Raw genomic sequence first — 18,040 nt, 5'->3', positions numbered from 1 at the left:
AACCTTCCCATGCATCACTTACCTTAGCAATGCAGTTGCCAAGAAATACTTTAGATAGCTGGTCATCACATTTGAAGACCCTGCAACCACGAACCACTTCTGATGAATCAAAGCCTGGTGTGGGGGCGTCTAGATTTGTTAGAAGGTGTTCCATCACCATTTCAGCCAGCTTGGGCTCAATCTCGCCCCATTTCTCCAGCACCTTTTTTCCATTCCCGGTAATATCATCAATGAGCGCCACCTGTAGCTCATCCCTTGCTACTTCGCTATATGCCCTTTTCGCACTCGTTCACGGTTTGCTAGTATAACTCGTTCTCGCTACCTTGCTTTTTGAAGTATGGGCCGTCTCGTCCTGAGACCGATCCCTCTTCATTGCCTTTGCGGGTTTTGATAGGGTGGCCTGGTATTCGTTATACTCATCGACCACCTTCTGATATCGTACTTTGTCTGTACGGTCAAACGCCTGTTCTTTACCTTCAGCTTCATTTTTAGCAATCTTGCCAAGAATGAACATGGCCTTCTGGTACCTTTGACGTCTGATCTTTGCCTCAGACTTTTTTGATTTCTCGGCAGGCGCACTATGGCTGGCGCGCTTGTCTGCCGATTTTACTGTTATGTGCGAAGTAGGCGCAGTGCGGCTGCTACTGCCTACTTTGGGTAGTATGGCGGTTTCGACTCGCTCGTTTTCTTGGCTTGATGCCAGGAGCTCGTCTTCGGAACTGGTACCTAGTTCCTTGTTAGTTTTTTGTTTATTTAATTTGTTTAAAGAATCCATAAATGTTCCCACGAGTGTAGGGGAAAGGGAGGTCGTCCGAAGCATAGCCCCCTTTACTTCAGAAAGGCTGAATTGAAACCGGAGGTCGCCAGGTATATTATAGTTATTTTTTAATTAATATTTTTAGATATGATAGTCGCTTTTTCTATTCAAATATTCAGTAATTCATTTATTCGCAATACTTGCGTAAAAAAATACAAACATCTTATTGATACTTGAAATTTAGATGGCGCTGGCACGCCTGCCTTGAGCTTGCTCCGCATTTGGCGCTGTGAGTATGGAGGTTTTTTTCAAATAATTGGATTTTAGGTAAAAAATGGACAGTTTTCAAAAAATAATTGTGGAAAAACTGTATGTACGATTTTTATGATTTTAAGGTTTTTGGAAAGGAAATTTTATTCACTTTGAAGAAAAACTAATTCCATTACGGGACCATTTTTGCACGCGCGGATATAATGATTACACTAAAGTAAGCTAAAAGAAAGTGCTATTTTTTATCAATTTTTTATGATAAAATTAAAATATCTAATTGAGGTTTTAAAATTGTATTTTGTGATGTATTTGTGAACATTTTGCATTTTTACTTTTTTGATTTGGATGATATTTAAGCAGTTTTGATATCGAACTTTAAATCGATTTTGCGCAAATTCTGTATGTACGATTTTTCTGGTTTTTACTTTAATTGAAAGCTTGTTTTATTACCTTTCAGGTGAGTATTCGAGCATGTTGGGGCCGTTTGTGGTTGTTTTTTAATTATTTTTTAAGTAAAAAAAGTCAGTTTTTTCAAAAAATTTGATTTTTTTATTATTTGAATATCTCAGCTACTACTCAACATACAGTTATGAGATATATACCAAATGAAAGATAATTGAATTTTCTATCTAAATTTTATTTCAAACTTGGTGAAAAAGCTTAAATTTGGCTAATTTTGACAAATTAATAAACTTAGAAAAATTTCGTGTTCCAATTCCGGCTTGGTCCCCTCAGCGTCGTTGTTATCGTAATAGCTGAGATATTCAAAAAATAAAAAAATCAAATCTTATGAAAAAACTGACTTTTTTTACTTAAAAAATTATTAAAAAACAACCACAAACGGGACCGACTTGCACCGATACTTATCTGAAAGGCAATAAAACAAGCTTTCTCATAAAGCAAAAATAAAAAAAATGGTATGCACAGATTTTGTGCAAAATTGCATTAAAGTTCGATATCGAAACTGCTTAAATATCATCCGAATCAAAAAACTAAAAATGCAAAATGTTCAGAAATACATCACAAAACACAATTTTAAAACCTCAATTAGATATTTTAATTTTATCATAAAAAATTGTTAAAAAATAACATTTTTTAGCTTACTTTACTGTAATCATTATATCTTCGCGTGCAAAAACGGGACCGAAACAGAATTAAATTTCCTTTAAAGACAATAAAAATTCCTTTCCAAAAACAGTAAATTCATAAAAAGCGTACTTACAGTTTTTCCACAATTATTTTTGAAAAACTGTTCATTTTTTACCCAAAATCCAATTATTTGAAAAAAACCTCCACCCTCACAGCGCCAAATGCGGAGCAAACTAAAGGCTGGCATGCCAGCGCCATTTAAATTTCAAGTATAAATATGATGTTTGTATTTTTTTATGCAAGTATTGCGAATAAAAAAATTAATGAAAATTTGAATAGAAAAAGCGACTATCGTATCTCAAAATATTAATTAAAAAATAACTATAATATAAATCCAATTGCACGCGAAAACCTTTAAAGATAATAAAACACACTTTCAATTGCAACATAAATCAAAAAGATTGATTTTGTCTTCACCCCAGGAAATTTAATCAAACATGAAAATTATTATTTCTTTTAAAACACTTGTTTTTAAAAAAGTAAAGATGAGAAATGTTAAGATATACAATATAATGCATAATTGTAAAATATCAACAAAATATTTCAATCATATCATAGAAATTTCAATAAAAATAAGGAATTTTTTTCATGGTATGCATTATTTATATATGGAAACAACTTTTCGTGCATAAACGGCCCCTCAATCATCTATACATCACCATAAAGATGAAGAAATTCCTTTTCAAAAAGCTAAAAAACTTAAAAATCGTGCATGCAGTCTTTTTATAATCATTTTTTAAAAATTTCTCTATTTTTTATCAAAAATTCAATTTTTTTAAATAAATAAATTGTGTCAGAGCGCCAAAAGCGGAGGAAATTCAAAGTAGATGGAATTGTTCGATCGAAATTTTGAGTCTAACAAGAACACTTATCAGTGTTACAAACCATTTCTTTTTGGAAATGCTTGATATGTTTAGAATCTGTCAATGTTTATGCAAAAAAAATTCAGTGGCGGAATAAAAAAAGGGAAAGCAATTTTATAACACTATAGCTTTCTAAACTCTTGATATAAAAAACATATTGAACATATAATTAATGGAAATTAAAAAAGAAGGAAAATATATAAATAGATAAAATAAAATTAAAATTTATTTAGTGAACTATAAACAGGTGACATGTACTAGAATCTGTCAATTAGACAAATTATAAAATTCGTATCAGATATAAGACAATAAATAAGTATAAAAAATATACAATTTTATGTTGATGTAGTTTTCATATTTTACATGTTAATTTTTATCCATAAAAATTAAAAAGCAATCACATTTTTAATTTATTTTAATTTTATATGATTATATTTGCTTTTACAAGTATTTACTTTTAATCAGACTATGTATGTATGTGCATAGGTATAAAATATAGCTAGCGTCACAATAGTTTCACGTATTTTTTCTATAATTTATTCTTGTTGGGTTGTTTTATAAAATAGAACTATTCTTCTTTCTACTAATCTAGGATTGCACGCAAAATTTGCGTTAAGCGCCGGACAGACCGGTGAGGAGAAAAAATATTTTCTCACAAAATAAAAAAAAATCAAAAATGCTGTTAGGCGCTGGACTTAACTTACCATCCATACGTATGTACGTATATTAGGGATATATATATGTATACATATATGTACATATATCAATTTTATATTTTACCTATTTAAAGGTGTTTGCATTGTTTTTTTAATATTACTTTAATTATTTAAAAAATTTAATGTTTAATTTATAACAATATACATATTTACAATATATTAGAATAGTAAGCTTACTTAAAATTTATACCTTTTGTTAATAATTTAATTTTAATATAACTAAATAATTTAGTTAAATATATATTAATATAACTATATAAGTATATCAAACTGAATATTAATTAAATATTATTTAGAAAGCACCAGCAGTGGGTGAAATAAATATTTGTATAATTTTGTTATTCGATCTGTTCGAAACTTGTAGACAAAAGTTAAGACACTTTCACAAGCAAATATAAACATATAAACCCACCCTCAGGATGCCAAAAAATCTTTCTACTGAAACCTCCACGGGGGTGCCGTCTGGTAACGGGTCACACAGTTTTCTCGTCCTGTACGTTGTCAGGACGGTGCCCAGCTAAGATCAGGAGGAATTGAGTGAATGTCCTTAGCTCTTTAATAGCTGCACACCACTCAATGCTTTCTGATCATGGTTTGAAAGTCCCCTTAACTCGGGAGTGTTACGCGATCCGTGCTCACCGAGTGTAGGTTTGCAGTCAAGGGGTCTGTCCGACTGTATTTTTGCGGAGCCTCTCCAATATATGACCGCCTTGGGGAGTAACTGTGGTCTAGCCATGGTATGGGGCGCTGCTGTGGTGGTCGCTTCTTTCGTTCAACTATCCTCGGGTCCGCCGCGCCTGTCTTACCGGGTAAGGTGGACGATTATGCATATGATATGAATTTTTCCGATAATGTCTCGAAACTCGTGGCTGGAGAGTATAAACCCACCAAACTTACGGAGGACGAACTGTTGAAATCGGACGACGAGATCGTTGCCGATTCCAATACCGGTTGTACCAGTCACAGTACACCGGCGTCTAATCCAATCCAATTAACATCCAAAAAAATCGACAGCACTCCGTCTACCAGTCAAAGTAGACCGACTGCCAACCGCATGCCAACGCTTAAAACTGCCAGTCTTAGCATTAAGGGCAATGCTAAATCACGAAAAAAAAACGGCCAACATGGCACGCAAAAATCGATATCAGCGGGCGCTTTTTATGCTAAGAAAAATTGAAAGCAACAAAAAAGAAGGCAAGGTCCATGAACGAGACGAAGCCGACGCTGTTAAATACCGCGCCATTGTGGAGGAGTATCTTCATGATGAAGGTCTGCTCCAGTCTGTTATCACCGGCAAGAACGTCGGAGATGGCGGCAAGCGTAACAGATCTCAGGAAGATCCCGGCAAGGAGGCGAAGGGACACAAAGATGGAACGGGGGTTGGAAAGCTAATGTCAAGACCGGCACAAGCTATTTGTCCCTTCAGTGAAGTGGCGAGAGACCATCTCAGTGTGGCCTTGATCGACGAACACAACTCTAACGGCAAGCTGCTGATGGAGAGGTAGGCGCTGATTGAGACCAAACTGTCCGAATTGGTTATGGCTTAGCTCATGACTAATCCGGGGTCCGTTCCTTCTTTTGACTGTGCAGATATCGTCCGTGGTCACCGAGTGATCAGATGTGACGACGAGTATTCGCGGAGTTTTCTCAGCAAGGCGATCACTAAGATAAGTGAGAACTGGGACGGTTTAAAGCTCAAACTTGTCCCTGCGGCGGAAATTCCATGGAGGCCTCGAGCGCGCGTATGGTTACCCAAAAACCTTGGTCCTCCTGACCTTATTCTGCAGCAGCTAAAGCTACAAAATCCAGAAATCCAGATGGAAGACTGGTCGGTTCTCAAGACCGAAGAACCGCAAAAACACAGTCAATCATACTTACTTCTTATCAACGAAGAATGCTTGCCAGTCATTGAGGCTAATGACTGCAAGCTGCGTTACGGCATCCGGAAGGCAAAAATTAAAATCTTCAAAAATGCGCCACCGGATAATATTTTGGATGAGGTTGAGGGCACTAGTAAGCTGCTAGATGACCTCATCATCGATAACAAACCTTGTTAATGTATCAATGGCCAAGATCGTGCAGATAAACCTGAAACACTCTAAGTGTGCCACAGACAATCTGGCTGTCTTACTCAGGGAGGAGGACATCGACCTTGCCATCATCCAAGAGCCCTGGGTTCATAGCTCATGTGTCAAAGTGCTCAACATCAATGGGTATAATCTTTTTTATGATAAAGGACAGGGTAAGCCAAGATCGTGCATTTTAGCAAAAACGCACCTTAATGCTTGTCTCTGCTCTCATTTAAGTTCTTTAGATATCACCACCATCCGGATAGAGCGGAAGCTAAAACCTGCGGTTTTAGTAACATCCGCCTATGTGCCACACGATGATGAGGCTCCTCCAGAGGGGGTACTACTAGTCCAAAATTTCGCGCAGACCGAGAAGCTAGCCTTGCTGATGGGTTGTGACCCCAATGCGCGGCACTCCTTGTGGGGAAGCTCGGAAATTAACGATAGAGGTGAGTCTCTTTTTGATTTTATATTAAGATGTAATCTGGAAGTATGTAATAAGGGTAATACTCCCACCTTCATTTTTCCGAGTACGGATGATCATGTAGGCTGGGAAGAGGTTTTAGATATTACCCTTTGTTCAACTTCGTGCTTTTTAGCGATCAATGATTGGAGAGTTTCAACCAGGAACTCCTTCTCTGATCATAGATATATCATGTTTGTGATGGATATTCCCCTGGTAGCTAAGCAATCTCACCGTAATCCCAGGAAGACAAACTGGGATACATGTCATGTCCTCGCTCGTATGCGAAGAAGTGGAGGCCACCATGGTGGAACGAGAAGCTCTCTTTGCTCCGCAGGAATGCAAGAAGAGCTTTCAACGAAAGCTATCGGACCAAGGTTTGGACTCCATATAAAGATGCTCTTAGGGTTTACAAAAAACCACTTCGGGAATCCAGGAAATTGTCATGGAATTCTCATTGCCAGCAAATTGAAAGCATTAAAGAATCGGCTAGACTAGCCAAACTGCTAGCAAATGGCCACTCTTGTTTCTCTCTCATTAACAAAGTAGATGGAAATCCAGTTAAATCCCTAACGGAATCCCTCTCACTATTAGTTGATACCCATTTTCCTGGCTCCTCGGGTGATCCCCCAAAGGTATTGCCGTATCGTTTAGCCAATTCTGGCGAGACTGTACAGTCAGTGGTATCATCTAGAAGGATCAAATGGGCCATCGATTCCTTCTCTCTATTTAAAAGTCCGGGTCCTGACGGGATCTTACCAATTATGTTACTATCTCTGGGAGATGGAGCTGTAAACTGGCTGTTCACGATTTTTTGTAGCTGCTTTTCACTTAATCATGTCCCCAGTGGCTGGAGACAAGTTAGAGTAGTTTTTATCCCAAAAGCAGGTAGAACAGGCCACAGTACGGCTAAAGATTATAGACCTATCAGTCTTACTTCATTCTTACTTAAAACTATTGAAAGACTGATCGATGCTTACATCAGATCTTTACACAGTTTCGCTAAAATATCAAAGGCTCGACATGCATATCTCAAAGGGAAGTCCACAGAAACGGCACTACATGAGGTTGTTACTGTGGTGAAAGAATTCTCTTGGATGTAAACAATTTTTGTGGAAACTATTCAGGATGCTCTCAGCGAAATGAACATCCCGGCCTGCATTTCCCGATGGATCGCTTCTATGCTTGGGTTTAGAATCATCAATGCAGAGATGGGCAATCTTAGCATTAAGAAATGCGTCAGTAGGGGTACACCACAAGGGGGAGTGTTATCTCCCTTATTATGGATTTTAACAATGAACACACTGCTTTTAAGGCTTAACCAGGGTGGAGTCGAAGCAGTAGCGTATGCGGATGATGTTGTCCTTCTGGTAACAGGCATGTTCCCTTCGGTGCTGAGTAGCATCATGGAGGGGGCTTTTCTGAACCTTAGTAAATGAGCCTCAAGGTGTGACGTAGGTGTTAATCCTTCTAAGACAGAACTGTTACTGTTTACCAAAAAATATAAAATTCCTAACTTTCCGCTGCCAAAATTAAATGGACAAAGATTAACTCTTTCGCACAAAGTTAAGTATCTAGGAGTAATTCTTGACACAAAACTTAACTGGAAAGCCAACAACGACGAAAGAATTCGTAATGCTTGTATGGCATTCTATGCGTGCAAAAGGATGTACGGTAAAAGCTGGGGATTGCAGCCCAAAGTGATTCTCTGGCTTTACACAGCCGTCGTTCGGCCAATATTAACATATGGATGTCTGGTGTGGTAGCCTTCGTTGAACAAACAGTACATTGTTCAAAGACTAACCAGAACGCAAAGATCTGCCTGTGTGGGAGCTACAGGGGCTCTAAGATCTTGCCCCACCAGTGCGCTTAATGTCATATTTAACTTGCTACCTATTGATATTTACATCAAGCAAGCTGCTACTCTCAGCGCGCAGAGGCTTAAAGATCTAAACTGTTGGCGCTTTAGTGCTTTAGGACATGGTAATATCGCATCACTCTATCCGATAGATGATGCCAGGGATTCAGACTACCTATGTCCTCGGTTACTATTCGACAATAACTTCGCCACCAAAATTCCTTCAAGGGGGGATTGGGAGGCGGGATTGCTTACAACTCCAGGAAAGATAGCGATCTACACCAACGGGTCTAAAATGGATGAGGGCGTTGGAGCCGGAATCTTTTCTACGGACCTAATGATTAGTAAATCATACCACCTTTCAGATTCCACCTCAATATTTCAGGCTGAAGTTTTTGCCATCTTTAGGGCAAGTGTTCTTGCTTTAAATATTCGCCTTCACGGAAAAGAGGTCTGCATTCTAACTGACAGTCAGACAGCTATTAAAGCTTTATCAGCAGTCTGTCTGTCATCGAGATTAGTAGAAGAATGTAAGGAAATTATCAGTGAACTAAGTGAGAGGTCCAAGGTTACTCTAGTATGGGTTCCCGGGCATTCTAATATTGTGGGAAATGAGCGCGCTGACGAGCTTGCTAAGCTAGGCGCCTCTTCCACGGATACCCCTATTTCGATCCCTGCCCCTGTCAGCTACGGACGTAGGCTGATTTGTGAACATTTTTTGCGACAGGCAAATAGTGAGTGGACCCTTACTATCTCAGCAGCCAGGTCAAGGGCTACTTGGCCCATCTATTCCAAATATAGAACCTCTGACTAAATCTGTAGAAACAAATCTGAGGTTTCTAAGCTAATATCTGTCTTTACGGGTCACTGGTCCATAGGACGGCATGGAGCTAGACTTGGCCTTCCCTGTGGTACCTCATGTAGTGCGTGTCTACCAATACTTGAGAAAATGACACCAGAACACCTGATGTGTTTTTGTCCAGGTCTGGTCAGAACTAGGTTTAAGTTTCTAGGGGCCCCTTTCTTCAACTCACTTAGCGATATCTCCAACATCAGCATTAGCCAGATTCTTGCCTTTGTTAATGCCTCTGGTTGGTTCTAGTTTGACCCTCTATCTACTACCCACTAATACGAGGTTTTGGTAGGCTTAAAACGGCTTTCATCCTTAGCTATTTGAAGAGGATTCGTCCTCCCTCCACCACAACTAACTAACTAACTAACCCACCCTCAAATCACTATCCGCTGCGCACAACACTTTCGCATATACTTTTTGTGTTTTTGTGATGATGTCATTCACTTCGCAAAAATCCTACGAAGTTTAATGCACAAGTATGCAGGGAAAAAAAGTTTGATTGCATACGCATTATAAAAATACATGAAACTTTTTTCTTTTGCTTTAGGATTACATACATATAACCACGTGCATTATTAGCAAATGGCGACAGACAGACGGGTGGGGAAAAAATGTATTTTAAGTCTCCGTTTTACACATATTTGGATGTATTGTTTAGAACTAAATTGAAATCAATGTATATATGTACATAAAAAAATAAGTAAAACCAATTAATACATATATTTAATAAATAAATGCTTATTAAAAATTATTAAAAGCATATAAAGCATAAACTTGATGATTGCATGCCCATAGAAAAAATACATGAAACTATTGTGACGCTAGCTATATTTTATACCTATGCACATACATACATAGTCTGATTAAAAGTAAATACTTGTAAAAGCAAATATAATCATATAAAATTAAAATAAATTAAAAATGTGATTGCTTTTTAATTTTTATGGATAAAAATTAACATGTAAAATATGAAAACTACATCAACATAAAATTGTATATTTTTTATACTTATTTATTGTCTTATATCTGATACGAATTTTATAATTTGTCTAATTGACAGATTCTAGTACATGTCACCTGTTTATAGTTCACTAAATAAATTTTAATTTTATTTTATCTATTTATATATTTTCCTTCTTTTTTAATTTCCATTAATTATATGTTCAATATGTTTTTTATATCAAGAGTTTAGAAAGCTATAGTGTTATAAAATTGCTTTCCCTTTTTTTATTCCGCCACTGAATTTTTTTTGCATAAACATTGACAGATTCTAAACATATCAAGCATTTCCAAAAAGAAATGGTTTGTAACACTGATAAGTGTTCTTGTTAGACTCAAAATTTCGATCGAACAATTCCATCTACTTTGAATTTCCTCCGCTTTTGGCGCTCTGACACAATTTATTTATTTAAAAAAATTGAATTTTTGATAAAAAATAGAGAAATTTTTAAAAAATGATTATAAAAAGACTGCATGCACGATTTTTAAGTTTTTTAGCTTTTTGAAAAGGAATTTCTTCATCTTTATGGTGATGTATAGATGATTGAGGGGCCGTTTATGCACGAAAAGTTGTTTCCATATATAAATAATGCATACCATGAAAAAAATTCCTTATTTTTATTGAAATTTCTATGATATGATTGAAATATTTTGTTGATATTTTACAATTATGCATTATATTGTATATCTTAACATTTCTCATCTTTACTTTTTTAAAAACAAGTGTTTTAAAAGAAATAATAATTTTCATGTTTGATTAAATTTTCTGGGGTGAAGACAAAATCAATCTTTTTGATTTATGTTGCAATTGAAAGTGTGTTTTATTATCTTTAAAGGTTTTCGCGTGCAATTGGATTTATATTATAGTTATTTTTTAATTAATATTTTGAGATACGATAGTCGCTTTTTCTATTCAAATTTTCATTAATTTATTTATTCGCAATACTTGCGTAAAAAAATACAAACATCATATTTATACTTGAAATTTAGATGGCGCTGGCATGCCAGCCTTTAGTTTGCTCCGTATTTGGCGCTGTGAGGGTGGAGGTTTTTTTCAAATAATTGGATTTTAGGTAAAAAATGAACAGTTTTTCAAAAATAATTGTGGAAAAACTGTAAGTACGCTTTTTATGATTTTACTGTCTTTGGAAAGGAAATTTTATTCACTTTGAAGAAAAACTAATTCCATTGCGGGACCATTTTTGCACGCGCGGATATAATGATTACAGTAAAGTAAGCTAAAAAAAATGCCATTTTTTATCAATTTTTTATGATAAAATTAAAATATCTAATTGAGGTTTTAAAATTGTGTTTTGTGATATATTTGTGAACATTTTGCATTTTTAGTTTTTTGATTTGGATGATATTTAAGCAGTTTTGATATCGCACTTTAAATCGATTTTGCGCAAATTCTGTATGTACGATTTTTCTGGTTTTTACTTTAATTGAAAACTTGTTTTAATACCTTTCAGATAAGTATCGGTGCAAGTCGGTCCCGTTTGTGGTTGTTTTTTAATTATTTTTTAAGTAAAAAAAGTCAGTTTTTTCATAAAATTTGATTTTTTTATTTTTTGAATATCTCAGCTATTACGCAACATACAGTTATGAGGTATATACCAAATAAGAGATAATTGAATTTTCTATCTAAATTGGTGAAAAAGCTTAAATTTGGGTAATTTTGACAAATTAATAAACTTAGAAAAATTTCGTGTTCCAATTCCGGCTTGGTCCTCTCAGCGTCGTTGCTATCTAGGTTCAGGTGTCAAAATTAGCCATATTTAAGCTTTTTCGGTGGGAGCAGTATTATTATTGATCTATGGAGAAAAAGGAAAATGTATCGCAAAATTGGTCAAATCGTTAAGCGGTCACATTCTTTTATCCAAAGAGTAGTGAACAACTACAACTAAACAGGATTACTGACCTCGAAGTTGGGATCTGGGCGTCCATCCAAGCTGTCAACAAGAGAAACCCGCAGCAATATTAATTCATTGAAAGATGATCCTCGTCTAACTGGACTTCTGTTATAGAAATATATTGACCAGACATTCCAGAAGCTAATTCACGTGGATACTGTACACAAAATATTAAAATAATGCTACCACCATGGCCGGTTTGCACGAAGCAAGCCGCTTATTTCCAAAGATATTAGAATGAAGTGTTTAGCATTTGCAAGGGAGTATTTAAATAAGTCTCCAGAATTTTGGAAACGCATAATTTTTTCAGACGAAAGCAAATTTTGTCTCTTTAGCATCAAAGGTCGAACGATTATATGGCGAATCCCAGGTACTGCCTTTAATAATGAAGATTTGTATTCAATAATAAGACATGATCGTGGAGGAGTAATAGAGCGGGAGTGTATGGCGAGTAATAGAGTGAGAAAAATGAAATTCATTGAGTCGATAATGAATAAAGAAGATCATTTAAATGTTTTAAAATGCAATTTAAAGAGCAGTGGATAAGAGTCGATAATGAATAAAGATGATCATTTAAATGTTTTAAAATGCAATTTAAAGAGCAGTGCCAAGAAGTTAGGGTTACAGAATAATTACTTACATCAATAAGATAACGACCCAAAGCACACGGCAGAAGTTGTAAAGCTTCGGTTGCTTTAAAATGTGCCCAAGCAAATCAAAACGTCATCATAATCGTCATATTTGAATCCTATAGAAAGAATCCATTTCCTCCAAAGAAATGCTGAAGAACGTGAGCAACGCCTAATGGGGGTAAAATAAGCAGCAATGAGACTGCGAAGTTGGTCAATTCGATACCAAAACGACTTATGGAGGTCATACTGAAAATATAAAATCTTTTAAAAAATAATATATTTCGACGCTTTTTAAACTCTTGTATACAGACTTTTTCTGCCACAGTTAGCGCTGATTTTTTACATTTTTAATTATTATAATTTTTCAACGAATCTGTTAGAAATAATTTTTACCTTAAAATGAAGATAACAAATAAAAGTACTAATAAAAAATTAAATTCATTTAAAAAATTTATTTATTTAATAATTTTTTATATGTTGAAACAAAATTTACTTTCTGTATGTTGCACAATAGCTGAAATATTCAAAAAACAAAAAAAAACAAATTTAAAAAAAAAAGATATTTTTTTTATTAAAATATTATATTAAAAAACAATCTGAAACGGGACCGACATACACAAATATTTATATGAAAATTGCTTTAATATGATCCAAATTAAAAAACTAAAAATGAAAAATGTTCAAATATACATCACCAAACATAATTTTAAAACCTCAATAACATATTTTAATTTTATCACAAAAAATTGATAAAAAAGTAATATTTTTTAGCGGGACAGAAATGGCATTAATTTTCCTTTAAAGAAAATTTACTTTTCAAAAAACTCAAAATCATAAAAATCGTGTGAACAGTTTTTTCACAATAATTTTTTAAAAATTGTCCATTTTTTACCAAAAATCCAATTTATTGAAAAAAAACCTGCACATTTACAGCGCCAAATGCGGAGCAAACTTTAGGCAGGTATGCCAATGTCATTTAAATTTAAAGTATATATAAATTTAAGTATAATATATGAGTTTATAAAAAACTGAAAAGAAAAAGCGACTTTTTTTTATCTAAAAAGACTAATTTAAAAAAAAAACTATAATAAAAATCCAAATGCACACGAAAACTTTAAAAGACAATAATACACACTTTCAATTGCAAAAAAAAAAAAAATCAGAAAGATTGCGTTTGTCTTTACGCCAGGAAATTTAATCAAAAATGAAAATTATTATTTCTTTCAAAATACTTATTTTTAAATAAGTGAAGATGAGAAATGTGAAGTTATATATTATAAAGCATAATTGTAAAATATCAACAACACATTTTATTCATATCATAGAAATTTCATTAAAAATAAAGAATTTTTTTATGATATTCATTAATACATCGTAATGAATTTTTGTGCTAAGAGGGGACCGTAATCACATATACATCCTCATAAAAATGAAGAAATTTTCTTTTCAAAAAGCTAAAAATCTTAAAAATCGTGTCAACAGTTTTTTATAATCATTTTTAAAAATTTGTTTAAAAATGCATAAATAAATTCAATCATAGCGCAAAAAAGTAGATTGGTTAAAAGTAGAATAGTTCAATCTATACAGAGGGGTGGTGTCTAACAAAAACATATATTAGTGTTAAAAACCATTTCTTATTAGAAATACATGAAATGTTTGAAATTGTCAACGTTTATATAAAAATATTTCAGTGGCGACAATATAATAAAGATAAATCAATTTTATGACACACCATAGGTTTCTAAACGTAAGATTTAAAAACGTAATAAACACATTATTAAAAATAAATAAAAAATGAGGAAAATGTATAAATAGATAAAATAAAAGTAAAACTTATTTAGTGAACTATAAATGGGTGACATGTACGGATGACAATCTGTCATTCAGACATTGATGTTTTTATTACTGCAATTTTGTGTTGATGTACTTCTAGTGGTTGTTGTAGTTTCTTCATTTTATCTACTTTATTTACCTAAATATTACAAATTATTCTGATTAACACCTCTTCCAATAACAATGGCAGAAGACGCGACCGTTGGAACTCTCTTTTTTCTTTTTGACAGTTTTTTATAATATTCTTTTTGCTACTACAGTACTCGTACTCCCCCTTGAGTGGCGAAGTCACTGAAATTGGTTGTGTTATAATCTAGTATGTTTTGCATTAGTTTAAGCAATCTTAAATAATGAAATGTAAACAAAATTTAGTTAAATATAAACTGTCAATCGTGTCGGTGGTATTGAAGTAAATACATTTACTACTTTGGCGACGAGGATAAAAATCTGCAATTATTCAATCGCTTTCACGCTTATTTCGTACCGTTCAATTTTAAATACAATCATGCCGGGCGAAAGTGAAATTTATAAGCAATTGCTTAAAGAACAACAAGAGTTCTCAAAAAATTTACTGAAACAACAACGTGAGTGGATGGACTCAATGTTCCAAAAACAAGGTACTGCCGGTGTATCTGAAAGAAATAACAACATTGTTCCAGTATTTCACAAATTTTCGAAACCAGCAAACCTGGGAATCGTATTTAGAACAACTTAACCAACATTTTTTAGCATAATTAGTTCAGTGCAGTGAAAAACAAAAATCATTTTTCTTGTCTTGGATTGGCCCAGAAAATTTTGAGCTGCTAAAAAATCTTTTCGGTAACACGAAAATACAGGAACAATCTTTCGAAAATTTAACGGAAACACTAACGGATCGTTTCCAGTCGAAACGACATGTGGTCGCTACACGTTACGATTTTTTCAAAAGGGAAATGAAGCCACATCAATCATACAGAGAGTGGGTAGCCGATCTCCGCGGATTGGCAAGAGAGTGTAACTTTTCGTGCTCAGCCCAGAATTGTTTGCACAATTTCGTGGATGATATGATTCGTGACCAAATTATTATACGTACACCTCACGATGCTGTGCGCACGGCTGCGTTCCAAAAGCCCCAACCGACACTTGCTGATGTTTTGCAGATTGCAGAATTGTACGAAACAACCACTAAAACGGTGGCAACAATTAAACAACAAACGATCGAAAACTCAATGCCTGTTAATTCAGTTGGTACAATTATAAAAAAACCGGGTGTTTTCAACAATAACAATAATAAAGTAAAATTCAAATCATGTTCTGGCTGTGGAAACTCTTATGCAAGAGAAAACTGTAAATTTAGAAATGCTGTATGCAATAGATGTAGCAAAATTGGACATATTGCGCCAGTGTGCATGTCAAAACAAAACAAGAACAACAAACGTAATTCAGGTGATGAAAACAAGAAGAAAGATTACCGTCGTAAAAGTCACAACATTGGTACTGTTGAAACAATTAACAGTTTAACAGGTATTGTAAAAACTGAAAGCAATAAGAATTACATTGACTTGGAAATTTGTAATAAAATTGTGTCTTTCCAAATGGATTCTGGTGCAACAGTTTCTCTAATAAATAAGCGAACATTCAAAACTCTAAATTGCCCAAAGTTGCGAAATTGTACAAAAACCTTATTTGGTTTTGGCAAAAATGAAATTCCAGTGCTTGGTGAACTTTGCGTAGATATCAAATGTGGCGGAGAAGAAAGGGAAGTGGTAATCGTTGTCGTGGATGTCGAAAACTGTAACAATTTATTCGGTTTCGATTTATTTAAAGAATTCGGGTTTGAGATTCAGCAAATTTGTAACATTACTGAAAGTGAATCACACAGAATTAGCGAGCTGTGTAAGAAATATGGTGATATTTTTGAACCAGCTCTTGGCACAATAAAAAACTTTAAGGTCAGTATTTTTTTAAAGCCCAATGCACATCCGAAATTTTACAAAAGCTGACAAATTCCATTTTCGCAAATGTCACTTTTCAAGAAAGAAGTCGATCGATTGACAAATGCGGGTATTTGGAAACCTGTGAAGTTTTCCCAATGGGCTTCGCCTATTGTACTAGCGCCAAAAGCTGATGGTTTCATAAGAATTTGTGGGGATTTTAAACAAGCAGTCAATGCGCAAATTGACATTGAACAATATCCTTTGCCCATACGCGAAAGTCTTTTCCATAAAATTAAATACGGTCAACATTTTACAAAAATCGACCTTAAGGACGCGTATTTACAAATGGAATTCGACGATGAAGCAAAAACAATAGTGGTTGTCAACACTCCACTTGGGTTATTCCAATACCAACGTTTACCGTTTGGGATTGCAAGCGCTCCAGCTATATTCCAAAGATATCTTGAGCAGTTACTTCAAGGCGTAGATGGTTGCGGAAATTATCTCGATGACATCATCATCTCCGCACCTACATTTCAACAACACATCAGCCGCCTAGTACAAGTACTTCGTATTTTGCAACAAAATGGTATCAGGTGCAAGCAAGAAAAATGTTTCTTTCTGCGAGATGAAATCGAATATCTCGGGCGTCAAATTAGTGCAAAAGGTATATTGCCAGATGAGTCAGGACTAAAAGCAGTCAAAAACCTGCAGCCGCCTAAAGATCTAAAGCAAGCAGAAGCATTCATGGGTAAGGTAAATTATTACCATAATTTTATACCTAATTTTTCGCAATTATCTGCGCCAATCAACATGCTGCGCCGAAAAAATGTAAAATTCACATGGGGTACAGCACAACAACAAGCATTTATAGCTCTTAAAACGCATATTCTCAATGCAGCGCAATTAGCACATTATCAGGAAGATTTACCGTTGGTTCTAGCTACAGATGCCTCCTCCTATGGCATAGGAGTCGTGCTCTCGCATACGTACGTTGACGGTACAGAAAGACCTATTGCTTTTGCATCTAAAACTCTCGACATTCATCAACGACGAATGTCGTTGAAGAAGAAGAAGATTCACCTTGGTTACTGACCACAAATCTCTTGTTAGCATTTTTAATCCAATTCATCAGTTGCCGTCGATGACGTCACATCGTTTACAGCGATGGGCTATTATACTAATGGCTTATCAGTATGATGTTCGGTATCGTAAAACTACTGAGCATGGAAATGCCGATGCTTTATCTCGTTTACCTGTTGGTGAAGATAAAATTTTTGATCATGAAGAATCCTGTTTCAACATCAATGAATTTAACACACCTATCGACGCTGAAATAATTCGTCAGCATGCCAAAAATGACCCAATTCTTCGCCGAGTTTATTTTCTCGTTACAAACGGTTGGCCTGAAAAGCTAATGCCTCAAGATGCTGATCTTCGATCATTTTTCAATCATCGCTTTGCTTTAATACTAAACAACAATTTGCTTTGCCTCCAGACGGAGTACAACCGGGTTGTCATTCCAGCCTCCCTTAAGCAGAAAGTTCTTAAACTTCTTCATGATGGTCATTGGGGAGTATCGAGAATGAAACAGCTAGCTCGACAACATGTCTGGTGGACTAATATTGACAAAGACATCGCACAATTAACTGAAAATTGTGATGTGTGCAAAATTGCAAATCCTGTTCACGCACGTGAATACGTAAGCTGGCCTGAAGCTGATCGACCTTGGGAGAGAGTACATATCGA

At 35.0% G+C, this 18,040-nt stretch overlaps 1 protein-coding gene across 1 annotated transcript; it reads left to right on the top strand.

Moving 5' to 3' along the window:
• Positions 1-5,819: 5,819 nt before the first annotated feature.
• LOC119666009 lies at positions 5,820-17,386 on the top strand. Its single transcript, XM_038075269.1, has 5 exons — positions 5,820-6,273; positions 15,165-15,602; positions 15,651-16,306; positions 16,391-16,880; positions 16,971-17,386. Exons 1-5 carry the CDS (start codon positions 5,820-5,822, stop codon positions 17,384-17,386), a joined length of 2,454 nt encoding a protein of 817 aa, XP_037931197.1.
• The last annotated feature ends 654 nt before the right edge of the window (positions 17,387-18,040 follow it).

Source organism: Teleopsis dalmanni, chromosome 1, assembly GCF_002237135.1.
Source record: "Teleopsis dalmanni isolate 2A chromosome 1, ASM223713v2, whole genome shotgun sequence".
In the NCBI taxonomy this organism is placed as follows: domain Eukaryota; kingdom Metazoa; phylum Arthropoda; class Insecta; order Diptera; family Diopsidae; genus Teleopsis; species Teleopsis dalmanni.
Note: the sequence above shows the minus strand (reverse complement) of the source record. Positions and strands in the feature narration are given on the sequence as shown.

Bases quoted from the DNA above. Each gene is read 5' to 3' on its own strand.
- LOC119666009 (XM_038075269.1), top strand. From the start codon at position 5,820: ATGGCCAAGATCGTGCAGATAAACCTGAAACACTCTAAGTGTGCCACA. The intron at 6,274-15,164 runs GTGAGTCTCTTT...GGATTGGCCCAG, and splicing joins CTCGGAAATTAACGATAGAG to AAAATTTTGAGCTGCTAAAA. The intron at 16,307-16,390 runs GTCAGTATTTTT...TCACTTTTCAAG, and splicing joins GCACAATAAAAAACTTTAAG to AAAGAAGTCGATCGATTGAC.